Raw genomic sequence first — 27,377 nt, forward strand, 5'->3', positions numbered from 1 at the left:
GCCCCCAATCCCATGTGCCTTAACTTTACACGCTAATCTCTTATGTGGGACCTTACCGAAAGCCTTCTGAAAGTCCAAATACACCACATCCACTGGTTCTCCCTTATCTATTCTACCAGTTACATCCTCAAAACATTCCAGTAGATTAGTCAAGCACGATTTACCTTTTGTAAATCCATGTTGACTTTGTCTGATCTTGTCACTGTTTTCCAAGTGCTCTGCTATTACATCTTTTATAATGGACTCGAGCATTTTCCCCACTGCCGATGTCAGGCTTACCGGTCTATAAGTCCCTGTTTTCTCTCTACCACCTTTTTTGAACAGTGGGGTAACATTAGCTACCCTCCAATCCATGGGAACTGGTCCAGTGTCTATAGAATCATCAGCACAGCAGTTATATAATTTTTTTGATATATATAAATGACCTGGATATTGGAATTCAGTGTAGAATTTCTAAATTTACCGATGACACCAAACTTGGGGGTGTGACAAACAGTGAGGATGATACCAATGAACTGCAACAGGACATAGAAAGGCTAGCAGAATGGGCAGAGTGGCAGATGGAATTTAATACAGAGAAGTGTGAGGTGATGCATTTTGGCAGAAGGAACAGGGAGAGGCTATATACACTTAATGGCACAGTTTTAAAGAGTGTGCAGGGACAGAGGGACCTGGGAGTTACTGTGCGTAGGTCCCTGAAGGTGGCGGGACATATTGAGAGAGTGGTTAACAAAGCATATGGGATCTTGGGCTTCATAAATAGAGGTATTGAGTACAAAAGTAGAGAAGTTATGCTGAACCTTTATAAAGCGCTGGTTAGGCCACAACTTGAGTATTGCATCCAGTTCTTGTCACCAAACTTTAGGAAGGATGTGAAGGCCCTTGAGAGGGTGCAGAGGAGATTTACCAGAATGGTTCTGGGGATGGGGGATCTTAGCTACAAGGACAGGTTGGAGAAGCTGGATTTGTTTTCATTAAAGCAAAGGAGGTTGAGGGCTGATTTGATAGAGGTGTACAAGATTATGACGGGTTTGGATAGGCTAGACGGGGAAAGGCTGTTGCCACTAGTTGATGGTACAAGGACTAGGGGACACAGATTTAAGGTTATGGGCAAGAGATACAGGGGGATGTGAGCAAAAACTTTTTTACGCAGCGAGTGGTGAGGACCTGGAACTCGCTGCCGACGGAAGTGGTGGAAGCGGAGACACTCAATGTTTTCAAGGGGAGACTGGATAGGCACTTGAGGGAAATAAACTTGCAGGGCTACGGGGATAGAGCGGGGGATTGGGAGTGACTGGATTGCTCTACAGAGAGCTGGCACGGACTTGATGGGCCGAATGGCCTCCTTCTGTGCCGTTATGACTCTATGACTGTGACTGGAACCGTGTGAACGCGCTGGTGTCTCAGTAGGCTGGAGTACTGAGCGAATCCCTTCTCACACACGGAGCAGGTGAATGGCCTCTCCCCAGTGTGAACTCGCTGGTGCATCAGCAGGTTGGAGGACTGAGTGAATCCCTTCCCACATACAGAGCAGGTGAATGGCCTCTCTCCAGTGTGGACTTGCTTGTGTGTCAGTAGGTGGGATGGCCAAGTGAATCTCTTCCCACACACAGAGCAGGTGAACGGCCTCTCCCCAGTGTGAACTCGCTGGTGTCCCATCAGATCCCCAGAGCTTTTAAAGCTCTTCCCACAGTCAGGACATTTAAACGGCCTCTCATCAGTGTGAACTCGCTGGTGTCTCAACAGGTGTCGAGTGAATTCCTTCCCACACATGGAGCAGGTGAATGTCCTCTCCCCAGTGTGAACTCGCTGGTGTGCCACCAGGCTTGATGACTGAGTGAATCCCTTCACACACACGGAGCACGTGAATGGCCTCTCCCCAGTGTGAACTCGCTGGTGTCCATTCAAAATCCCAGCGCTTTTAAAGCTCATTCCACAGTCAGAACATTTAAATGGTCTCTCATCAGTGTGAACTCGCTGGTGTCCCAACAGGTGGGATGACTGAGTGAATCCCTTCCCACACACGGAGCAGGTAAATGGCCTCTCCCCAGTGTGAACTCGCTGGTGTCCCAACAGGTGGGATGACTGAGTGAATCCCTTCCCACACACGGAGCAGGTGAATGTCCTCTCCCCGGTGTGAACTCGCTGGTGTCCGTTCAGAGTGCTGGAGCTTTTAAAGCTCATGCCACAGACAGAACATATAAATGGTCTCTGATCAGAGTGAACTCGCTGGTGTTGCTTCAGATCCCAAGAGGTTTTAAAGCTCTTCCCACAGGCAGAACAGTTAAATGGTCTCGTATCAGTGTGAACTCGCTGGTGTGCCTGTAGGTGGGATGGCCGAATGAATCCCTTCCCACACACGGAGCAGGTGAATGGTCTCTTTCCTGCTCTCTCCAGCTGGTGTCCCTTCAGCTCCTGGGACATTTGAAAGCTTTTCCCACAGTCGGAATGTTTCACCAGCCTCTCCCCAGTGTGAACTCGCTGGTGTGCCAGCAGATTCGAGGACTGAGTGAATCTCTTCCCACACACGGAGCAGGTGAACAGAATCTCTCCTGCTCTCTCCAGCTGGTGTCTCTTCAGCTCCTGGGACCTTTTAAATCTCTTCCCACAGTCAGAACATTTAATCGGTCTCTCATCACTGTGAACAAGCTGGTGTCTCAGGAGGGTGGAAGAATGAGTGAATCACATCAAAAATACAGAGCAGGTCAACAGTCTCTCATCGGTGTGGACAAGCTGGTGTCTTAGCAGCACGGATGGTGCAATTAATCCCTTCCACACACGGGGCCGGTGAACAGTTTCTCCCCAGTGTGTAGCCACTGTTGTCGCTTCAAGTACTTGTAGATTTTGAAGCTCTTCCCACACTCAGAACATTTAAAAGGTCTCTCATCAGTGTGAACTCACGGCTGTGCCAGCAGATTGGATGAGCGACTGAATCAGGTCCTGAGGAAACGTGTAACTCTGTCAGATCTTGAGGTGCTGTTTGGTTTGAGCTTCCTGTCTGTAAATGCTCCACTTCTAAAACCCTGTAAAAGGTGTGTAGAAAGGGTAAGGGGGGGAAGCAGGAATCTTTTTTGGCTTATTTTGCCTCAAAGAACAAACAGGGCAGAGCCGGTCCCACTGGGTGTCCTGCCGTGCCCACAATAACCAGCGGGCCAGAAACAGCCCAATCCACCTCACTGACTTGGCCCTAAAGTCAAATCAAGTCTCATCAAAGTCTCATCAAATGACATCCTTTGTGACTGTGACAAAGGTAAACTATCCCTCCTCGTCCTTCCTGACTTGTCTGCAGCCTTTGACACGGTTGACCACTCCATCCTTCTCCCAACGCCTCTCCACCGTCGTCCAGCTGGGTGGGACTGCACTCGCCTGGTTCCATTCTTATCTATCTAATCGTAGCCACAGAATCACCTGCAACGGCTTCCCTTCCCGCTCCCGAATCGTTACCTCTGGTGTCCCCCAAGAATCTATCCTTGGGCCCCTCCTATTTCTCATCTAAATGCTGCCCCTTGGCGACATCATCTGAAAACACAGCGTCAGTTTCCACATGTACGCTGACGACACCCAGCTCTACCTCACCACCACTTCTCTCGACCCCTCCACAATCTCTAATCCGGTTCTGGGTGAGCAGAAATTTTCTCCAATTAAATATTGGGAAGACTAAAGCAATTGTTTTCAGTCCCTGCCACAGACTCCATTCCCTAGCCACTGACTCCATCCCTCTCCCTAACATCTCTCTGAGGCTGAACCACACTGTTAACAACCTCGGTGTCATATCTGACCCTGAAATGAGCTTCCGAACACATATCCGCAGCATAACAAAGACCACCTATTTCCACCTCGGTAACATCGCCAATCTCCGCCCCTGCCTCAGCTCATCCGCTGCTGAAACCCTCATCCGGCCCTTTGTTACCTCGAGACTTGACTATTCCAACGCACTCCTGGCTGGCCTCCCACATTCTACCCCACGTAAACTTGAGGTGATCCAAAACTACCTGTGTCGTAACTCAACACCAAGTCCGGTTCACCCATCACCCCTGTGCTCGCTGACCTACATTGGCTCCCGGTTAAGCAATGCTTCGATTTCAAAATTCTCATCCTTGTTTTCAAATCCCTCCATGGCCTTACCCCTCCCTATCTTAGTTATTCCCTTCAGACTCACAACCACCCGCCCCCCACGATAGAATCACAGAAAAATAATGACACGGAAGGAGGCCATTCGGCCCATCTTGTCCGTGCCAACCGATTAAGTGCTATCCACACTAATCCCACTTTCCAGCACTTGGTCCATAGCCTTGTAGGTTACGGCACTTCAAGTGCACATCCAAGTACTTTTAAAATGTGATGAGAGTTTCTGCCTCTACCACCCTGTCAGGCAGTGAGTTCCAGACCCCCACCACCCACTGGGTGAAAACATTTCTCCTCAACTCCCCTCTAAACCTCCGACCAATTACTTTAAATCTACGCCCCCTGGTTGTGGACCCCTCTGCCAAGGGAAATAGGTCCTTCCTATCTCGGCCCCTCAGAATTTTATACACCTCAATCAGGTCTCCCCTCAGCCTCCTCGGTTCCAAAGAAAACAACCCCCCCCCACCCGACACATCTGCGTTCCTCCAATTCTGCCCTCTTGAGCATTCCTGATTATAATCGCTCAACCATCAGTGGCCGTGTCTTCTGTTGCCTCGGCCCTAAGCTCTGGAATTCCCTCCCTGAACCTCTCCGCCTCTCTTTCATAGAAAATAGGAGCAGGAGTCAGCCATTCGGCCCCTCGAGCCTGCTCCGCCATTCAGTGAGATCATGGCTGATCATCCAAACTCAGTACCCGGTCCCTGCCTTCTCCCCATATCCCTTGATCCCTTTAGCCTTAAGAAATATATCCAACTCCTACTTGAATATATTTAATGAATTGGCCTCCACTGCCTTCTGTGGTAGAGAATTCCACAGGTTCACCACTCTCTGGGTGAAGAAATTCCTCCTCATTTCTGTCCTAAATGGCCTACCCCTTATCCTTAGACTGTGACCCCAGCTGTTCACAATATATATTAATGATCTGGACGAGGGAATTGGATGTAATCTCTCCAAATTTGCAGACGACACAAAGCTGGGAGGGAGGGTAAGCTGTGAGGAGGATGTCGTGAAACTCCAGTATGATTTGGACAGGTTGGGTGATTGGGCAGAAACATGGCAAATGCACTATAATGTGGATAAATGTGAGGTTATCCACTTTGGTGGCAAAAACAGGAAGGCATATTATTATTTGAATGACAATAGATTGGGAGAAGGGGAAGTGCAAAGAGACCTGGGTGTTATTGTGCACCAGTCGCTGAAGGTAAGCATGCAGGTGCAGCAGGCGGTTAAGAAGGCAAATGGTATGTTGGCCGTTGTTGCAAGAGGGTTCGAGTACAGGAACAAGGATGTCTTGCTACAGCTGTACAGGGCCTTGGTGAGACCGCACCTTGAGTATTGTGTGCAGTTTTGGTCACCTTACCTGAGGAAGGACGTTCTTGCCATGGAGGGAGTGCAGCGAAGATTCACCAGGCTGATACCTGGGATGGCAGGAATGACGTATGAGGAGAGATTGTGTCGATTGGGCTTATACTCACTGGAGTTTAGAAGATTGAGAGGGGATCTCATCAAAACCTATAAAATTCTGTCAGGTCTCGACAGACTAGATGCAGGAAGGATGTTTCTGATGACCGGGGAGTCCAGAACCAGGGGTCACAGTCTAACGATAAGGGGTAGGCCATTTAGGACTGAAATGAGGAGGAATCTCTTCACCCAGAGAGTGGTGAACCCGTGGAATTCTCTGCAACAGAGGGCAGTGGAGGCCAGTTCATTAAATATATTCAAGAAAGAGTTGGATATATTTCTTGAGGCTAAAGGGATCAAGCGGTATGGGGAGAAAGCAGGGACAGGGTACTGAATTTGGATGATCAGCCATGATCTCATTGAATGGCGGAGCAGGCTCAAAGGGCCGAATGGCCTACTCCTGCTCCTATCTTCTATGTTTCTATGACCCCTGGTTCTGGACTCCTCTGCCATCGGGAACATCCTTCCTGCATCTAGTCTGTCTAGTCCTGTTAGAATTTTATAAGTTTCAGTGAGATCCCCTCTCATTCTTCTGAATTCAAGAGAATACATGCCTAGTTTACTCAATCTCTTCTCATACGACAGTCCCGCTATCCCAGGAATCAATCTCGTGAACCTTCATTGCACTCCCTCTATGGCAAGTATATCCTTCCTTAGGTAAGGAGACCAAAATTGTACACAGTACTCCAGGTGTGGTCTCACCAAGGCCCTATATAATTGGAGTAAGACTTCTTTACTCCTGTACTTATATATTTCTTAAGGCTAAAGGGATATGGGGAGAAGGCAGGGACAGGGTACTGAATTTGGATGATCAGCCATGATCTCATTGAATGGGGGAACAGGCTCGAGGGGCCGAATGGCCTAATCCTGCTCCTATCTTCTATGTTTCTATGTATTCAATCTTTGCTTGTAGCTGAAATTCTCCAGTCCTGGCAACATCTTCGAAAATCTCCCGTCTCGATCAGTGACATCTTTCCTGCAATGGGGCAAGCAGAACTGCACGCAGCACTCTAGCCGGTGGCCTAACTGGTGTTTTGTACAGTTCAAGCAGAACCTCCCTGCTCTTACATGATACAGAAAGAGGCACTGCCCCTTTAAATACCTGGGGGGCACCCATTCCCCTTTAAATGGCCAAGCAATTTTTTTTGTTGAAAAGGGGCCGCAGTCCCCTTTGACTCACCTCCCCCACCCCAAATACTCACGAGAGAGAGAGAGGAGGAAGAATGCTGGTCTTTGTCCCTTTAAAAGTGTCTGCCCACCAAAATGTTCACAGCACCAGGGCTCTTTGTTCTGGATAAAAGTCGAAAAGAGAAAAGGTTTACTTATTTTTAAATGAATGCAGTTGATGAACAGCCTTGCAATAAAGGTAATGCAAAGGAATAAACACTCACAAGCTGTGTTTTTTTTCCACCCCCTCCTCCCCTTCCCTTTAACAGCTCCTGCAGCCAATGAAAGCAGGAAAGCGGCCTGCAGCCCACCGAGGTCCCGCCCCCCTCCCTCCCGCGCCGCCATTGGTTGGAGGACCGTCAGCCCGCCCGGTCCTCCCAGAGTTTTCCGCGCTCCTGATTGGCGGGCGCGTCGCGTCAATCACCCCCCCTCCGATTACGCGCTGACGCCAGCACGCAACGCCCAGGGGTCGGTTGGATCGGCGCACGCCACCGCAAGGTAAAAAAAGACACCCCACACAAATGAGGAAAAACAAGAATAATAATAATCGCACTTTAGAGGGGAGGAGGTTGGGGGAATTAATGAGTGTTTTCAATTTGTTTCTCAAAAAAAAATATTTGAAAAGCTTCCCAACGGTGCGAGCCGGGCTGCGCATGCGCTCCAGCCGGCCTTTGACACGCCCACGTGGAACCGGGGGCCGGACACGCCCACTTGCCTTCCCCTGCACCAATCACGGCGCGGGCAGGCGCAACACGAGGCTGCCAGTGGGCCTGCGCGGGATCTCCGGGGAGCAGACAGAAGGCCGGGGACGTGGCGGAATCAGCGGCCGGGGTAAAGTAATGTGTTGGGGAATCGATTTAAATCGAGGTGAGGCGGAGAGCGAGATTATAAAGTAAAATACGAGAAAAACCAAACCTGAGAGTCGGGCGGGCGGGACCTCCGCGGACGCCGAACGGAGCGATTGAACCGCGCGGGGTGGCGGAGTGAGCCGGAGCAATGTGATTCTGACTGACGGGAACGCTGACCAATAGCACGAGGGCGGATCCGGGTCCTCCAACCAATGGCGGCGCGGCTAGGGGGCGGGACCTTCTTCCCCGGCGCTGAGGCTGGGGCCCGATTGTGACGTCATCACAGGAAGAGGCCTGTCGGCGGTCTTGTCCTCCAACCAATGGCGGCGCGGCAAGGGGGCGGGGCCTCCTCTCCAGCTCAGGTGCGCTGGGGCCGATTGTGACGCGCTGTCCCCAGGTGAGAGCAGCTCAGTCAGCACAGAGCTGGGGCTGGAATCTGGGAGAGGGGCCGCAGGCAGCGGGCCTGGCAAAGGGGCACAAGCTTCACAATACAAGCTGCTTTCAAATGCACAATTGTTTCCTACAGACAGCCTTGGTCACTCTGCAAAAAACACTGTTTAACAATTCATCATAACTCCCCTGCTTTAGGAGAGGCGTAGAGTGCAAAAAGCAAGGAAGTTATGATGAAACTGTGTAAAAGACTGGAGTCAGCTGTGGCTCAGTGGATAGCAGAGTCAGAAGGTTGTGGGTTCAAATCCCGCTCCAGGGACTTGAGCACATAAAGCGAGGCTGACACTCCAGTGCGGTGCTGAGGGAGCGCCACACTGTCGGAGGGGCAGTACTGAGGGAGTGCTGCACTGTCGGAGGGGCAGTGCTGAGGGAGCGCTGCACTGTCAGAGGGGCAGTACTGAGGGAGCTCCGCGCTGTCAGAGGGGCAGTACTGACGGAGCGCTGCATTGTCGGAGGGGCAGTACTGAGGGAGCACCGCACTGTCGGCGGGGCAGTACTGAGGGAGCGCAGCACTGTCGGCGGGGCAGTGCTGCGGGAGCGCTGCATTGTCGGAGGGTCAGTACTGAGGGAGTGCCGCGCTGTCGGAGGGGCAGTACTGAGGGAGCGCCATGCTGTTGGAGGGGCAGTATTGAGGGAGCTCTGCACTGTCAGAGGGGCAGTACTGCGGAAGCGCCGCAATGTCGGAGGGACAGTACTGAGGGAGCGCCGCATTGTCGGAGGGGCAGTAATGAAGGAGCGCTTCAGTGTCGGAGGTGCTGTCTTACAGATGAGACGTTAAACCGAGGCCCACGTCTGCCCCCTCGGGTGGATGTAAAAGATCCCATGATGCTATTTCAAAGAAGTTATCCCCGGTGTTTTGAGCCCAATATTTATCCCTCAATCAATCAACATGATGAAAAAACATTATCTGGTCATTATCACATTGCTGTTTGTGGGAGCTTGCTGTGCGCAAATTGGCTGCCGCGTTTCCCACATTACAACAGTGAATAGACTGGGATCAGCTACTTGTAGGAAAATCCGCATCGGAGCAATGGGAGGCTTTCAGAAGGGAGATTGAGATCATACAATGGCAACATGTTCCCGTAAAGGTCAAGGGTGGTTCCAAAAACCACAGGGAACCTTGGATGTCAGGGGATATACGAAAATGGATTAGAAAAAAAAGGAGGGCTTTTGGCAGATACAAAAGGCTAAAGACGGAGGAAGCCCTAGAGGAGTACAAAAAGTGCAGGGGGATACTTAAAAAAGAAATTAGGAGATCAAGGAGGGGCCATGAAATAACACTGGCGAGCAAAATAAAGGAAAATCCTAAGATGTTTTATAAGTATATTAAGGGTAAGAGGATAACTAGGGAAAAAATAGGGCCCATTAGGGACAAAAGTGGCAATCTGTGTGTGGAGCCGGAAGATGTAGGAGGGGTTCTAAATGAATTTTTTGCATCTGTTTTCACTATGGAGAGGGACAATGTAGACATAGAAATAGGGCGGGGGGACTGTGATATGCTCGAACATATTAACATCGAGAGGGAGGAGGTATTGGCGGTTTTAGCAGGCCTAAAAATGGATAAATCCCCAGGCCCGGACGAAATGTATCCCAGGCTGCTGTGTGAGGCAAAGGAAGAGATTGTGGGGGCTCTAACACATATATTCAGAACCTCTCTGGCCACAGGGGATGTGCCAGAGGACTGGAGAACCGCTAATGTAGTACCATTATTCAAGAAGGGGAGTAGGGAAAAACTGGGGAACTACAGGCCAGTGAGCCTAACATCAGTGGTAGGAAAATTATTGGAAAAAATTCTGAGGGACAAAATTAGTCTCCACTTGGAGAGGCAAGGATTAATCAGGGATAGTCAACATGGCTTTGTCAAGGGAAGATCATGTCTGACTAATTTGATTGAATTTTTTGAGGGGTGACTAGGTGTGTGGCTGAGGGTAACGCAGTGGATGTGGTATACATGGATTTCAGTAAGGCCTTCGATAAAGTCCCGCACAGGAGACTGGTCAAGAAGGTAAGAGCCCATGGAATCCAGGGTGCCTTGGCACATTGGATACAAAACTGGCTTAGTGGCAGAAGGCAGAGGGTGATGGTCGAAGGTTGTTTTTGTGACTGGAAGCCTGTGGCCAGTGGGTTACCACAGGGATCGGTGCTGGGTCCCTTGCTGTTTGTGGTCTACATTAATGACTTGGATATGAATCTAAAAGGTATGATCAGTAAGTTCGCGGATGATACAAAAATTGGTAGGGTGGTAAATAGCGAGGAGGGTAGTCTCAGTCTGCAGGACGATATAGATGGGTTGGTCAGATGGGCGGAACAGTGGCAAATGGAATTTAACCCGGAAAAGTGCGAGGTGATGCACTTTGGGGGGACTAACAAGGCAAGGGAATACACAATGAATGGTAAGACCCTAGGCAAGATGGAGGGTCAGAGGGATCTGGGTGTGCAAGTACACAGATCCCTGAAGGCGGCGGAACAGGTGGATAAGGTGGTAAAAAAGGCATATGGGATACTTGCCTTCATTAGCCGAGGCATAGAATATAAGAGCAAGGAGGTTATGATGGAGCTGTATAAAACACTGGTTAGGCCACAGCTGGAATACTGTGTGCAGTTCTGGTCGCCACACTACAGGAAGGATGTGATAGCTTTGGAGAGGGTGCAGAGGAGATTCACCAGGATGTTACCAGGGCTGGAGCGCTTCAGCTATGAAGAGAGACTGGGCAGATTGGGTTTGTTTTCCTTGGAGCAGAGGAGGCTGAGGGGGGACATGATTGAGGTGTACAAAATTATGAGGGGCACAGATAGGATGGATACTAAGGAGCTTTTTCCCTTAGTAGAAGGGTCAATAACTAGGGGGCATAGATTCAAGGTAAAGGGCGGGAGGTTTAGAGGGGATTTGAGAAAGAACTTTTTCACCCACAGGGTTGTTGGAGTCTGGAACTCACTGCCTGAAAGGGTTGTGGAGGCTGGAACCCTCACAACATTCAAGAAGCATTTGGATGAGCACTTGAAATGCCATAGCATACAAGGCTACGGACCAAATGCTGGAATATGGGATTAGATTAGACAGGGCTTGATGGCCGGCGCGGACACGATGGGCCGAAGGGCCTCTATCCGTGCTGTATGACTCTATGACTCTAAAAGTACTTCATTGGCTGTAAAGCGCTTTGGGACGTCCGGTGGTCGTGAAAGGCAGTTAAGGCGGCAAATGGTATGCTGGTCTTCATTACAAGAGGATTTGAGTACAGGAGTAAAGAAGTCTTACTCCAATTATATCTTCTTCTTAGGCAGTCCCTCGGAACCGAGGATGACTTGCTTCCACATTCAAAATGAGTTCTCGGGTGTAAGGGTAAACCGGGAGAGATTCTTCTCCCCGAGACGGACCCTCTGATATAAAGGGTCGACTGGATCCATGTTTATCTGTAATTTAAAGAGAGGTCTGGTTGTCTTCCGAGCTCTTTCCCCTAGAGGAGAGGGTAGAATGGGGGTCTTTAGTGTTAAATGGTTTCACCTGGGTCCATTGCTTCCATCGCATACCCATCGGTTCCTGTAGACAAACACACGTATCACTTGTCATTAATACAGTACATGGCCCCATCCAACGGGCCCCATTCCCTTTCTTCCGATAACTTGCGTCATTACTTGTTGACCTATTCTGGGCAACTCGTCTGGTTTAAGTCCAGCATTCTGCCTTTCTGGATCTTTAATCTGTTGTTGGTTCCTTACTTCTTTATTTACTGCTTGTACCTCCTGATTTTGTTGTACTAAGTATCGCCTTAATCTATCTTGTACTGGTCCTGGTTCACCAGTCGCTGAAGGTAAGCATGCAGGTGAAGCAGGCGGTTAAGAAGGCAAATGGTATGTTGGCCTTCGTAGCGAGAGGGTTTGAGTACAGGAACAAGGATGTCTTGCTGCAGTTGTACAGGGCCTTGGTGAGACCACACCTTGAGTATTGTGTGCAGTTTTGTTTGCCTTATCTGAGGAAGGATGTTCTTGCCATGCAGGGAGTGCAGCGAAGATTCACCAGGCTGATACCTGGGATGGCAGGAATGACGTATGAGGAGAGATTGCGTCGATTGGACTTATATTCGCAGGAGTTTAGAAGAATGAGAGGGGATCGCATTGAAACTTATAAAATTCTAACAGGACTAGACAGACGAGATGCAGGAAGGATGTTCCCGATGGTCAGGGAGTCCAGGACCAGGGGTCACAGTCTAAGGATAAGGGGTAAGCCATTTAGGACTGAGATGAAGAATTTCTTCACCCAGAGAGTGGTGAACCTGCGGAATTCTCTACCACAGAAGGCAGTAGAGGCCAATTCATTAAATATATTCAAGAAGGAGTTGGATATATTTCTTAAGGCTAAAGGGATCAAGGGATATGGAGAGAAGGCAGGGACAGGGTACTGAATTTGGATGATCAGCCATGATCTCATTGAATGGCGGAGCAGGCTCAAGGGGCCGAATGGCCTACTCCTGCTCCTATCTTCTATGTTTCTAACTCTTTGCTTCCTGTCTGCCAACCAGTTCTTTATCCAAGTCAGTACCTTGCCCCCAATCCCATGTGCCTTAACTTTACACTTTAATCTCTTATGCGGGACCTTATTGAAAGCCTTCTGAAAGTCCAAATACACCACATCCACTGGTTCTCCCTTATCTATTCTACCAGTTACATCCTCAAAAAATTCCAGTAGATTAATCAAGCACGATTTACCTTTTGTAAATCCATGTTGACTTTGTCCGATCCTGTCACTGTTTTCCAAGTGTTCTGCTATTACATCTTTTATAATGGACTCTAGCATTTTCCCCACTACCGATGGGTATGCGATGGAAGCAATGGACCCAGGTATAATTGCCCGTTTTCTCTCTACCACCTTTTTTGAATAGTGGGGTAACATTAGCTACCCTCCAATCCATGGGAACTGTTCCAGAGTCTATCGAATTTTGGAAGATGACCAGCAATTCTGTCCCTCTAGTGCTACTTGTCTCTCCCAGTCCTCTCTTCACCTTGTTTCTCCTCTCTAATGTTTCATCCTGGTGCCCATCCCCCTGTCAAATTAATTTAAACCCTCCCCCACAGCACTAGTTAACCGCCCCATGAGGACATTGGTCCCAGCTCTGTTGAGGTGCAACCCGTCCACCTTGGACAGGTCCCTCCTGCCCCAGAACTGGTCCCTCCTGCCCCAGGAATCTGAAGTCCTGCAATATTTCTCTTTCAGGTACTTCTCCAATTCCCTTTTGAAAGCGGTGATTGAATCTGCCTCCACCACCCTTTCAGGCAGTGCATTCCAGATCCTAACCACTCGCTGTGTAAAAAAGTTTTCCCTCATGTCGCCTTTGGTTCTTTTGTCAATCACCTTAAATCTGTGTCCTCTGGTTCTCGACCCCTCTGCCAATTGGAAGAGTTTCTCTCTGTCTACTCTGTCCAGTCCCCTCTTGATTTTGAACACCTCTATCAAATCTCCTCTCAATCTTCTCTGCTCCAAGGAGAACAACCCCAGCTTCTCCAGTCTATCAATGTAACTGAAGTCCCTCATCCCTGGAATCATTCTCGTAAATCTTTTCTGCACCCTCTCTAAGGCCTTCACATCCTTCCTAAAGTGCGGTGCCCAGGATTGGACACAATACTCCAGTTGAGGCCGAACTAGTGTTTTATAAAGGTTCATCATAATTTCCACACTTTTGTACTCTATACCTCTATTCATGAAGCCCAGGTTTCCATCAGCTTTTTTAACTGCTTTCTCAACCTGACCTGCTACCTTCAATGATTTGTGCACATATACCCCCAGCTCTCTCTGTTCGTGCACCCACTTTAGGATTGTACCCTTTAGTTTATATTTCCTCTCCTCATTCTTTCTACCAAAATGTATCACTTCACATTTTTCTGCATTAAATTTAATCTGCCACGTGTCCGCCCATTCCACCAGCCTGTCTATGTCCACTTGAAGTCTATCACTATCTTCCTCACTGTTCACAATACTTCCAAGTTCTGTGTCATCTGCAAATTTTGAAATTGTGCCTTGTACACCCACATCCAAGTCTTTAATATAGATCAAGAAAAGCAGTGGCCCTAGAACCGACCCCTGGGGAACACCACTGTGTACCTTCCTCCAGTCTGAAAAACAACCATTCACCACTACTCACTGTTTCCTGTCACTTAGCCAATTCCCTATCCGTGCAGCCACTGTCCCTTTTACTCCATGGGCTTCAACTTTGCTGGTAAGCCTATTATGTGTCACTTTGTCGAACGCCTTTTGGAAATCCATGCACACCACATCAACCGCATTGCCCTCATCAACCCTCTCTGTTACCTCATCAAAAAACTCCATCAAGTTGGTTAAACACGATTTGCCTTTAACAAATCCGTGCTGGCTTTCCTTAATTAATCCACACTGTTAATTTTGTCCCTGATTTTTGTTTGTAAAAGCTTCCCCACTGCCGAGGTCAAACTGACTGGCCCGTGGTTGCTGGGTTTGTCCTTACACCCTTTTTTGAACAAGGGTGTGACATTTGCAATTCTCCAGTCCTCTGGCACCACCCCAGTTTCTAATGAGGATTTGGAAGGTTATGGCCAGTACCTCCGCAATTTCTTCCTTCACTTCCCTCAGCGTACTAGGATGCTTCCCATCCGGTCCTGCTGACTTATTTACTTTAAGTACAGCCAGCCTTTCTAGTACCTTGTCTTTATCAATTTTATCCCATCCAGTATCTCCTCTACCTCCTCCTTCACTATGTCTATGGCAGCATCTTCTTCCTTGGTGAAGACAGATGCAAAGTACTGATTTAGTACCTCAGCCTTACCCTCTGCCTCCGTGCGTAGGTCTCCTTTTTGGTCCCTAATCGGCCCCACCCCTCCTCTTACTACCCGTTTACTATTTATATGCCTATAGAAGACTTTTGGATTACCTTTTATGTTAGCTGCCATTCTATTCTCATACCCTCTCTTTGCCCCTCGTATTTTCTTTTTCACTTCTCCTCTGAACTTTCTATATTTAGCCTGATTCTCCGATGTATTCTCGACCTGACATCTGTCATACACGGTCATTTTCTGCTTCATCTTACTCTCTATCTCTTTCGTCATCCAGGGAGCTCTGACTTTAGTTGCCATACATTTCCCCTTCGTGGGAATGTACCTCGACTTTACCCGAATTATTTCCTCTTTAAAGGCAGCCCATTGTTCCTCTACAGTTTTTCCTGCCAATCTTTGATTCCAATTTACCCGGGCCAGATCCATTCTCATCCCACTGAAATTGGCCTTGCCCCACAGTGCAGTGGATGCGCTCTAGACTGCACTCTCCCCCCGAGGTGTCGTCACCCTCACCGGGATTCAGCACTGAAAACCGGTTTGAGAGCGCCGCACTCCCGGGGGATTCCTGCACTGCCTTGCCTCCTCAAACCCTGCTGGGCGGCCACCCAGTTACAATTCCCACGAACTCTGTGGCTGCGGGGTGACCCCCTCCTGGAACGTGTGCTCCAGGAACCTCTCAGCCTCCCGTCTGCCCGGCAGTGACTCCAGCCGCTCCCCAAGCTCAGAGACCCTAAGCTTGAGTTCCAGCCACGGGAGGCGCTTCCTGCACACGCGGTTCACCAGGACACGTGAAACGTCCCGGAATTCCCGCATGGCACGGGAATTGCAGCCATCGGTCCCATCGTTTGGCTTAAAATCTGTCTACTTAAGCTATAGATATATATGATGTGAGGTTAGTGTGTCCTTACCCCTGTTTATTATTCAATCAGTGATTGTCCCTTTGCCAGGCCCGCTGCCTGCGGCCCCTCTCCCAGATTCCAGCCCCAGCTCTGTGCTGACTGAGCTACTCTCACCTGGGGACAGCGCATCAAGAAGGAGTTAGATATATTTCTTAAGGCTAAAGGGATCAAGGGATATGGGGAGAAAGCAGGGACAGGGTACTGAGTTTGGATGATCAGCGATGATCTCATTGAATGGTGGAGCAGACTTGAGGGGCTGAATGGCCTACTCCTGCTCCTATCTTCTATGTTACTGCTAATGAGAGGGAGGAACTGAAAGAAATCAGTATTTGTAGGGAAATGGTGTTAGGGAAATTGACGGGATTGAAGGCCAATAAATCCCCAGGGCCTGATAATCTACATCCTAGGGTACTTAATGAAGTGGCCCTAGAAATAGTAGATGCATTGCTGATCATCTTCCAACATTCGATGGAATCTGGAACAGTACCCATGGATTGGAGGGTAGCTAATGTTACCCCACTGTTCAGAAAAGGTGGTAGAGAGAAAACAGGGAATTACAGACCGGTAAGCCTGACATCGGTAGTGGGGAAAATGCTAGAGTCTATTATAAAAGATGTAATAGCAGAGCACTTGGAAAACAGTGACAGGATTGGACAAGGTGTGGAGATGCTGGAGTTGGACTGGGGTGGACAAATGTAAGAAATCACACAACACCAGGTTATAGTCCAACAGCTTTATTTGAAATCACAAGCTTTCGGAGCGCTGCTCCTTCTTCAGGTGAAGTGGAGAAATGCATAAAGACACAGCTTATATAGTCAGAGAATCATGTCAGATGTTTACAGGTAACCTTTCCAACTGCCATTTATCACACCTCGGCAGAGAGATAATCACAGCAGTCAAAGGTGTGAATGGTGTCCAAACAGGTCAGTCAGGGAAACATTACATCAAAGAACAATGAGGTGGGGTCACAAGGGGTCAAATATTGCAGATGCTGGGGTCTGTATGAAAAACAAAAAAACAGACAAAAAACATTTTTTTTGGCTGGAAATCACAGCAGGTCCTGCCGCATCTGTGTAGAGAGAACAAGCCAATGTCGACTCGAGTCTGGATGACCCTGCATCAGGTGGGGTTACATGTAGCGTGACATGAACCCAAGATCTCGGTTAAGGCCGTCCTCATGGGTGCGGAACTTGGCTATCAGTTTCTGCTCGACGATTTTGCGTTGTCGTGTGTCTCGAAGGCCACCTTGGAGAATGCTTACCCGAAGATCGGAGGCTGAATGTCCTTGACTGCTGAAGTGTTCCCCGACTGGGAGGGAACACTCCTGCCTGGTGATTGTTGCGCGGTGTCCATTCATCCGTTGTCGCAGTGTCTGCATGGTCTCGCCGATGTACCATGCTCCGGGGCATCCTTTCCTGCAACGTGTGAGGTAGACAACGTTGGACGAGTCACATGAGTATGTACCATGTACCTGGTGGGTGGTGTCCTCACGTGTGATGATGGTATCTGTGTTGATGATCTGGCATGTCTTGCAGAGGTTGCTGTGGCAGGGTTGTGTGGTGTCGTGGTCGCTGTTCTCCTGGAAGCTGGGTAATTTGCTGCGAACGATGGTCTGTTTGAGGTTAGGCGGCTGTTTGAAAGCGAGTAGTGGAGGCGTGGGGATGGCCTTAGCGAGGTGTTCGTCATCATCGATGACATGTTGAAGGCTGCGAAGAACATGGCGTAGTTTCTCCGCTCCAGGGAAGTACTGGACGACGAAGGGTACCCTGTTGGTTGTGTCCCGTGTTTGTCTTCTGAGGAGGTCTATGCGATTTTTCGCTGTGGCCCGTCGGAACTGTCGATCGACGAGTCGAGCGTCATATCCCGTTCTTACAAGGGCGTCTTTCAGTGTCTGTAGGTGTCCATCGCGTTCCTCCTCGTCTGAGCAGATCCGATGTAATGTTTCCCTGACTGACCTGTTTGGACACCATTCACACCTTTGACTGCTGTGATTATCTCTCTGCCGAGGTGTGACAAATGGCAGTTGGAAAGGTTACCTGTAAACATCTGACATGATTCTCTGACTATATAAGCTGTGTCTTTATGCATTTCTCCACTTCACCTGAAGAAGGAGCAGCGCTCCGAAAGCTTGTGATTTCAAATAAAGCTGTTGGACTATAACCTGGTGTTGTGTGATTTCTTAGGATTGGACAAAGTCAACATGGATTTACAAAAGGTAAATCGTGCTTGACTAATCTACTGGAATTTTTTGAGGATGTAACTGGTAGAATAGATAAGGGAGAACCAGTGGATGTGGTGTATTTGGACTTTCAGAAGGCCTTCGATAAGGTCCCGCATAAGAGATTAGCGTGTAAAGTTAAGGCACATGGGATTGGGGGCAAGGTATTTGTAGTGTATGTGCCTTTAAGAGCCCCATATGTGCTGTAATGGCCACTCGGGCTATATAAGCCTGTATATTGTGTTATATCCGTTAGTACCCCTCCAGACTTTGCTTAATAAACACCTATGAACCAACTCCTGTCTTCAGTGTCTCTATCAACACACGGACACTACAGTGGTGACGAAGTGGAAACGGACTTACCTGCAATTCGGCAGCACCTCAAGGACATCGATTCCTCGGGCGTCCAGAAGACTCAAGAAAGTGAGAGTAGCTGTGGTTTCACCAGCTGGCCAAGCTGGTGGCAGGTACTGCGCTAATCCTTCCTGGGCGTCAGGCTGGGGCTCCAGCGGCTGGCTCCACAGCTGAGACAGGTGGCGAAATCGGAGGCAAGCAATAACGGACTGGGAGGGAGCACTCGGGAGACAGCCGGCGTGGCAAGCAGGTCAGCGTTCAGACCTGGAGAAAAAGTCCGGCGGGAACGAGTCTCTAACTGTAAATAAATAAAAAGAAAAAAGAACGGAAACCGCGGGAAACAGCGTTGTTATCGGCAGCAGCGGCGGGAAAGCACGGGAAGCACCATATCTTTGCTGCAGAAAAGAAAGAAAAGTGCGGGAAGCGCCATATCTTTTCTGAAATGCCTAAGTCTGGCAATATTGATGCTTTTGATGGCGAAATAGAAGATTGGACCACATACGTGGACAGAGTAGAGGTATATTGCACTGCAAATGGAATAGAAGATGAAAGAAAAGCTTCAGTACTACTGAACCTAATGGGCGCAAAGGCAAACGGGCTGTTACAAAATTTAATCACTCCAGCCAAACCAAAGGACAAGAATTTTAAAGAAATTGTTGATACCCTGCAGGAGCACGTAAGCCCAACAACGCTGCTGATAGCGGAACGATTCAAATTCTTCAAGAAAAATCAACACAAGTATGAAAGTAACGCTGATTACCTAGCCGAATTGAGAAAGCTATCAAAGTACTGCCAATTCGGGGCAGGACTATCAGATTATCTTTGAGACAAATTCGTTTGCGGTCTCTTAAGTGAAGGAACACAAAAAAGGCTGCTTTCTGAAAAAGATTTAATATTGGACAAAGCTTTCAGTATGGCTGTATCATACGAAGCAGCAGCAAGAGGAGCTGCAGAGATACAACAAAAGACACAGGACTTCGGCACCCATGAAATGACACAGGGTTTCGAAATATGTTATCGCTGCGGCAGATCCACCCATAACCAGAGGGACTGCTGGTTCAAGGACAAAGCATGCAGGCAATGCAGAAAGATTGGACACATTGCACGGGTATGCCGATCTGGACAAAATAAATCCACAGACAGAAAAAAAAAAATCAATAAAGGAAAGTACAGGAAGGTACAAATGATGACTGACAGTAGCTCCGAAGACCAGAAGAGCGATAGAGACTCCGAAAACAAGAGACTAAGCTGTCTCAAATTACATAATGTACTTGCCAAAGATGATTACCAAACCATTTGGGTTACCCTCACGATAGCAGGGTCCCCAGTAAAAATGGAGCTAGATACAGGATCAGCTCTAACCGTAATAAATCGACGGGATTACGAGAGGCTATTTTCGCATATACCTCTAAAAGACACATCCATTATCTTAAAAACATATACGGGGCAGAAAGTATACCCCAAAGGAAAAATAAAGGTGCCTGTGGTATACAACGGCAAAGAAATACAAAAGCTGTATTTATACATTCGACAAGATGGTGGTCCACCGTTGTTGGGACGTGAATGGATCAGAAAGATACGTTTAGACTGGCACTCCATTCAGGCACTGACGGTGACCAGCAAGAAAAAAAACAATGATGACATCATACCTGAACGATTAAAAGACATCTTGGCCAACGCCAAAGAAGTGTTTCAAGAGAAACTAGGAACCTTGAAAGGCATCACCGCCTCAATAAAAGTGGAAGATGCAGCAATTCCCAAATTTTTTAAGGCAAGACCGGTGCCATACGCAATTCGTCCAGCAGTCGAGGCAGAGCTGGAGAATTTGGAAAAGGCAGGCGTATTATCCACAATAGATTGGAGCGAGTGGGCAACACCCATCGTTACAGTCATGAAAAAAGCATTGAATAATGATATATCTGAAGAACAGAGAAAAATTCGCATCTGTGGAGACTTCAAGGTGACTGTAAACCCAGTCCTTCACACAGTACAGTATCCTCTTCCGAGGATAGAAGATATTTTCGCCTCACTATCCGGAGGGAAACGTTTCACCAAAATTGACTTGGCACAGGCATATCTACAGATGGAGGTTGAGGAGGCCTCTAAAAAGTATCTCACGATAAACACACACAAAGGCCTGTACCAGTACAATCGACTGGTTTTTGGAGTAGCATCAGCTCCAGCTATCTGGCAAAGAGCTATGGAGCAAGTCCTGCAAGGGATTCCGGGGACTCAATGCTACCTAGACAACATCCTTGTAACAGGAGAAAACGACAACGAGCACCTTGCCAATTTGGAGCAGGTGCTCACTAGGCTGAGAGAATGGGGCCTACGAGCAAATCGCCCCAAGTGCAAATTTTTCCAAAATCAAATATCATATTGTGGCCACATAATAAATGAGGAAGGGTTGCATAAGTCACCTGAAAAAATTGAAGCAGTCATAAAAGCCCCAGCACCTGAAAATGTTTCACAATTAAGGTCGTTCCTGGGATTAATAAGTTCGGTAAAAATTTATGATAGTAATTTATCAACTCTTCTACACCCTCTTAATGAACTGCTACAAACAGGAGTAATTTGGAAATGGAACGAAGACTGCAAACGTGCCTTCCATAAATGCAAAGACTTAATCACATCCAAAGAAGTTTTGGCTCATTACAACCCATCACTGCCAATCAGACTGGCGTGCGATGCATCCCCTTATGGCATAGGAGCAGTATTATCGCATAAATTCCCTGATGGCTCGGAACGGCCGATAGCTTTTGCGTCACACTCATTGAACTCAGCTGAGCGTAACTATGCCCAAATCGACAGGGAAGCACTCAGCCTGGTATGGGGAGTGAAGAAATTCAACCATTACCTACACGGACAAAAATTTACCTTGTTGACTGACCATCAACCCCTCATCTCCATATTCAACCCTAAAAAGGGTGTTCCCATTATGACAGCGCAAAGGCTACAGAGGTGGTCCCTTTTACTAGGGGCACACCAATACAACATAGAATACAAAGGATCAAAACAGCATAGGAATGCTGACGGTTTATCGCGCCTACCGTTGCCAACGGTAGAAGAGGCACCTACATTAGACCCAGTTGAGATGTTCCACTCTACCATAGTGGAATGTCTACCAGTAACAAATTCTGCCATTGAAAGAGAAACGAGAAATGACCCGACTCTCTCACGGGTCTACGATTTAACAGTGAAGGGATGGCCAGCACATGGCGAACCACTGTTGCCAGCATTCTCGCAAAGAAGAGAACAGCTGTCAGTGTGCCGAGGAACCTTGATGTGTTGCTCCAGAGTGGTGATTCCACCCAAACTCCAGGATAAAGTGCTAAAGGAGCTTCACGAGGGGCATCTGGGTGGAGTGAAAATTAAGAACCTAGCCAGGGCATTTGTATGGTGGCCAGGTATCGATGGAGACATCGAAGAAATGACCAAGAGCTGCCTAGGATGCCAGAAGGTCCAAAACGCTCCACCACAAGCCCCTCTACATCCATGGGAGTGGCCCTCATCTCCCTGGCAAAGGGTGCACATCGACTTTGCTGGTCCATTTATGGACTCAATGTTCTTAATCACGGTTGATGTACACTCCAAGTGGCTGGAGGTAATAAAGATGTCCTCCACCACCACGGAAAAAACCATTACAGTATTAAGGACCATATTTGCCAGGAATGGGCTGCCGGAACAGATCTGTTCTGATAATGGACCGCAATTTGTGTCCGAAGAATTCAGGAAGTTCTTAAAAAAACAATGGGGTTAAGCACTACACGTCCGCCCCATACCATCCTGCCACCAATGGATTGGCTGAAAGGTTTGTCCAGACCTTCAAGAAGGCCATAAAGGCCATGGGTAATGAAGACATAAAACTTCAGCACAAGGTGGATAACTTCTTGTTCGCATACAGGAATGCAACACATATGGTTACCAACCAAACTCCCGCCATGATGTTCTTCAATAGAAACCTAAGATGCCGGCTGGATTTGGTCAAGCCCAACATCAGAAGAGATGTGGTGAACCGGCAATTTCAAGGCATGAATGAAAGGCCAACTAGAACCTTCCAGATAGGTCAACAAGATTTGGCCCGGGACTGCCGTACCGAGAAATGGCAGCCTGGAACTATCTGCACATGACTAGGACCACTGATGTATACCGTGGACATCGGAGAAAGCATAATAAGGCGCCATGCTGACCAAATCATAGAGTCATCCGAAAAGGGACAACCTACACCGCAAATCTATACGGCAAACGATGAAGTAGAGATACCCATATCTACCTCCGATCCGGTGATACTGGAACCCAATGAACCCGACACTGGCATTCAAGCCGAATCAGCCTTGCCAAAAGAACCTACTACACCACCGAGGCGTTATCCGGACCGAGTCAGGAAGCCTCCAGAGAGATTGACTTATAATTAATTAACTACAGCAATGTATATATTATTTTTCTTATAACATGTAATTAATAATTACTTAAAATATGATGTATTAGTTAGCTAAAAGGGGAGGAATTGTGGTGTATGTGCCTTTAAGAGCCCCATATGTGCTGTAATGCCGGTAATGGCCACTCGGGCTATATAAGCCTGTATATTGTGTTATATCCGTTAGTACCCCTCCAGACTTTGCTTAATAAACACCTATGAACCAACTCCTGTCTTCAGTGTCTCTATCAACACACGGACACTATAGTATTGATTTGGATAGAGAACTGGTTGGCAGACAGGAAGCAAAGACTTGGAATAAACGGGTCTTTTTCCGAGTGGCAGGCAGTGACTAGTGGGGTACCGCAGGGATCGGTCCTAGGACCCCAGCTATTCACAATATATACAAATGATCTAGACGAGAGAACTAGATGTAATATCTCCAAGTTTGCAGATGACACAAAGCTGGGTGGGCGTGTGTGCTGTGAGGAGGATGCCGAGAAACTCCAGTATGATTTGGACAGGTTGGGTGATTGGGCAGAAGCGTGGCAGATGCAGTATAATTTGGATAAATGCGAGGTTATCCACTTTGGTGGCAAAAACAGGAAGGCAGATTATTATCTGACCAGCAATAGGTTGGGAGAAGGAGAAGTGCAACGAGACCTGGGTGTCCTTGTGCACCAGTCGCTGAAGGTAAGCATGCAGGTGCAGCAGGCAGTTAAGAAGGCAAATGGTTGATACCTGGGATGGCAGGAATGACGTATGAGGAGAGATTGGGTCGATTGGGCTTGTACTCGCTGGAGTTTAGAAGAATGAGAGGGGATCTCATTGAAACTTATAAAATTCTAACAGGACTAGACAGACTAGATGCAGGAAGGATATTCCTGATGGTCGGGGAGTCCAGAACTAGGGGTCACAGTCTAAGGATAAAGGGTAGGCTATTTAGGACAGAGATGAGGAGGAATTTCTTCATCCAGAGAGTGGTGAACCTGTGGAATTCTCTACCACAGAAGGCAGTTGAGGCCAAATCATCATTAAATATATTCAAGAAGGAGTTAGATATATTTCTTAAGGCTAAAGGGATCAAGGGATATGGGGAGAAGGCAGGGACAGGGTACTGAATGTGGATGATCAGCCATGATCTTGTTGAATGGCAGAGCAGGCTCGAGGGGCCGAATGGCCTACTCCTGCTCCTATCTTCTATGTTTCTATGTTTCCCTCACTGATCGTGGCTCTTAACCAGCACCAACTTTACAAAGAAAGCCCCGTGTGGCAGCCTGGAGCTCGGGCCCAGCGCGCAGGCACGGGGGAGGATGATTGACAGGGGCCCAGGGGGTGTGCTGAGCATGCGCGGTGCAGGCCGGGCGCCTGTGGAGCAGGAGAGGGTGGGGCCATGGGGTGCATGCGCGGGGTCAGCCACAACTCAGTGCGGCGGCCGGAGCGCTTTCTGGAGCGCGGGGGCTTGTGGGGATTGCAGCCGCCATTACTGTTGATCCTTTCAACCAACCTGTGCAGCAGCTGGGGCCTGAAAATCAGCTTCACTGCCCCTGGGCTGGAAAAGGGGACATGAGACAACATTCTCCCTCTTACCCCTTTCTACACTCCTTTTACAGGGTTTTAGAAGTGGAGCATTTACAGACAGGAAGCTCAAATCAAACATCACGTCAAGATCTGACAGTCGCTCGATTCATCCGGACCTGAATATCATCGGCCTTTGCACATGGAAGGAGAGAGCAGTGATCGCAGCGCTGACAAACCGCTCACGTGTTCAGTGTGTGGACTCGCCTTCAGCCGATTGCCTGCCTTGGCGAGACACGTGCACCATCACACCGGGGAGAAACCGGGTAAAGGTGGGAGGGATCTGACCAGACACCAGCGAGTTCACACCGGGGAGAGGCCATTTCCCTGCTCTGTGTGTGGGAAGGGATTCACTGATTCATCTACCCTGCTGAGTCACCAGCTTGTTCACACTGATGAGAAACCATTTAAATGTTCTGACTGCGGGAAGAGCTTCAAATACTCCAGGAATCTGAAGGAACACCAGCTTGTTCACACCGATGAGAGATCGTTTACATGTTCCGACTGTGGGAAGAGTTTTAAAAGCTCTAGGGATCTGACCAGACACCAGCGAGTTCACACTGGGGAGAGGCCATTTCCCTGCTCTGTGTGTGGGAAGGGATTCACTGATTCATCTAACTTGCTGAGACACCAGCTTGTTCACACTGATGAGAGAGCCTTTAAATGTTCTGTGTGTCAAAAGAGCTTTAAAAGCTCCGGGGACCTGAAGGAACACCAGCTTGTTCACACTGATGAGAGGCCATTTACATGTTCTGACTGTGGGAAGAGCTTTAAAAGCTCCGGGGCTCTGACCAGACACCAGCTTGTTCACACTGATGAGAGACCATTTACATGTTCTGACTGTGGGAAGAGTGTTAAAAGCTCCGGGGCTCTGATCAGACACCAGCAAGTTCACACTGGGGAGAGGCCATTCACCTGCTCTGTGTGTGGGAAGGGATTCTTGCAGTCCACCAACCTGCTGCCACACCAGCTTGTTCACACTGATGAGAGACCGTTTACATGTTCTGACTGTGGGAAGAGCTTTAAAAGCTCCATTGACCTGCTGAGACACCAGCGAGTTCACACTGTCTGTAATGCAGGGCCCTGTAGACAGCTGGGGTGACATGAACGTGGAATGGATGAATGTTTTATAAATTCTTGTACTATTGTTTAATCTTTCAATCTGTTGTGCTGATGATTCCCTTGATTTGACTGTTGGTTATTTTTGTTTTTCTCCTTATCACAGGCAATTGCCTATTAAAAGTCAACCATCACTACCAATAAAACCTGTAACATAACAAAAAAAGTTTAAAGGAAACTTAATTTAATTTAAGATTCTATTTTCGGTGGTGATGATGCACGCCAGTCCCTCCGGTACCCACCGGTCGCGGAAGGCCTCGAGCGCACCGGTGGACTGTTCATGTTATTACATTGAATGTACAGCACAGAAACAGGCCATTCGGCCCAACTGGTCCATGCCGGGGTTTATGCTCCACGCGAGCTTCCTCCGACATATCCTCCTATGTTTATCTGGCTTCTCCTTAAATACATCTATGCCATTGGCCTCAACTACTCCCTGTGGTAGCGAGTTCCCCATTCTCATCACTCTCTGTAAAGAAGTTTCTCCTGAATTCCCTCCTGGATTTATCAGTGACTTTTATATTTAGAGCCACATAATTATGATGAGATTCTGTTAAGCTGACCAGTATTTTGTACTTTGTCTTTTTCTGATGAATGAAACATTACTGAGCCCCTGTACCCGTGTTATGCGATGAAGTGCCAGACAAGTGAAGGCACAACGTCTGGGTGTGAATCTAATAATAACCTCACGGACCGTATAGGTGTGATAACCAGACGGGCTTGTGGTTATAGTCTGGTCACAGATGGACTAAATTCCCTGAATTAGCAGGAGTTCAGGAGGCGGTCAACAGACGGGTCCAAACAATCCCATTTCCTGAGCGGTAACCAAGCTTGTGTATAAGAACAGGCCACTTAAGCCGTTGTCAGTTGGAACAGACTCGAGAAGATCGCGCGTGAATCCACTGTACTTCTATTCTCCAGATTGAGGGAATTATCACCCGATCTGTGTTATGCAGCGATCTTAATAAAGTCTGGAGAGACAATTTGTGTTCTTGTGAGCTTGATTATCTGGTATCCGAAAACCTGGGACTCCCGATCATTAGAGTCAACCTCAGTGTGTGGAAAGGGATTCCCTGGTGTATCCCACCCGCTGACACACCAGTGTGTCCACAGTGTGACTGCGGTGGGTCGATTCCACTGTTTCCGATGCCTTTAATCACATCCAGGAGGGAACCATGTTAATTCAGGCAACTGGGGCTTGTTAATGTTAAGAGCCCCCAATAACTGGGCTGAACTTAAAGATTATTCCCTGTTCTCTCAGTACTAGTGATATAGAATCATAGAGCACAGTAGGATGCCTTACGGCCCATCGTGCTGGTGCTGGCTCTCTGAAAGAGCGATGCAATTAGTCCCACTACCCTGCTCTTTCCCCACAGCCCTGCAAATTTCTGCTTTTAGTATATATCCAATTCCCTTTTGAAAGTTACTATTGAATCTGCTACCACCTCCCATTCAGGCAGTGCATTCCAGATCATCACAATTCGCTGGGTAAAAAAAGTCTCCTCATTTCCTCTCTAGATTCTTTTGCCAATGATCTGAAATCTGTGTCCTCTCGTTACCGACCCTCCTGCCAGTGACAACAGCTTCTCCTTGTTTGCTCGATCAAAACCTCTCATAATTTTGAGCACCTCGATCACAGCTCCACTTAACCGTCTCTGCTCCAAGTTATATTGCCAGTGTTTTGTGAATTGTTGCTGTGATCGAGGTGCTGGATGTCCGTGCCTGGGGAATGGGACATTCTGTCCTCGTGAGCACCGAGTGTCAGCATCCAGCAATCTCTGGTCAGGGACTGTCTTTTTAAACTGCCACACCCGAGCTTTTTAACTCCCTGATTTCATTATTAAACAATTCAGAGTTTTTGCAGAGTGATCAAGGCTGAACAGATAAATGTGAGGTATTACATTTTGGTAGGAAGAATGGGGAGGTCACTTATCACTGGGAGG

The 27,377-nt window shown here is 48.1% G+C and overlaps 2 protein-coding genes across 2 annotated transcripts in view; both read left to right on the forward strand.

The window, feature by feature from the left end:
- The window catches only part of LOC147084048 (uncharacterized), a 78,545-nt gene that overhangs the window by 31,240 nt on the left and 19,928 nt on the right, over positions 1 to 27,377 (forward strand). The gene's annotated exons all lie outside the window — the stretch shown is intronic.
- Positions 7,531 to 25,793, forward strand: LOC147084049 (uncharacterized). Its single transcript, XM_085979926.1, has 2 exons — positions 7,531 to 7,620; positions 24,351 to 25,793. Exon 2 carries the CDS (start codon positions 24,458 to 24,460, stop codon positions 25,415 to 25,417), a length of 960 nt encoding a protein of 319 aa, XP_085836052.1. The 5' UTR covers positions 7,531 to 7,620; positions 24,351 to 24,457; the 3' UTR covers positions 25,418 to 25,793.

Source organism: Somniosus microcephalus, unplaced genomic scaffold, assembly GCF_052327205.1.
Source record: "Somniosus microcephalus isolate GS21.2 unplaced genomic scaffold, FLI_Smic_1.0 scaffold4, whole genome shotgun sequence".
NCBI classification, from domain to species: domain Eukaryota; kingdom Metazoa; phylum Chordata; class Chondrichthyes; order Squaliformes; family Somniosidae; genus Somniosus; species Somniosus microcephalus.

Excerpts from the sequence above, each read along its gene's own strand:
- LOC147084049 (XM_085979926.1), top strand. The coding sequence starts at position 24,458 with ATGGAAGGAGAGAGCAGTGATCGCAGCGCTGACAAACCGCTCACGTGT.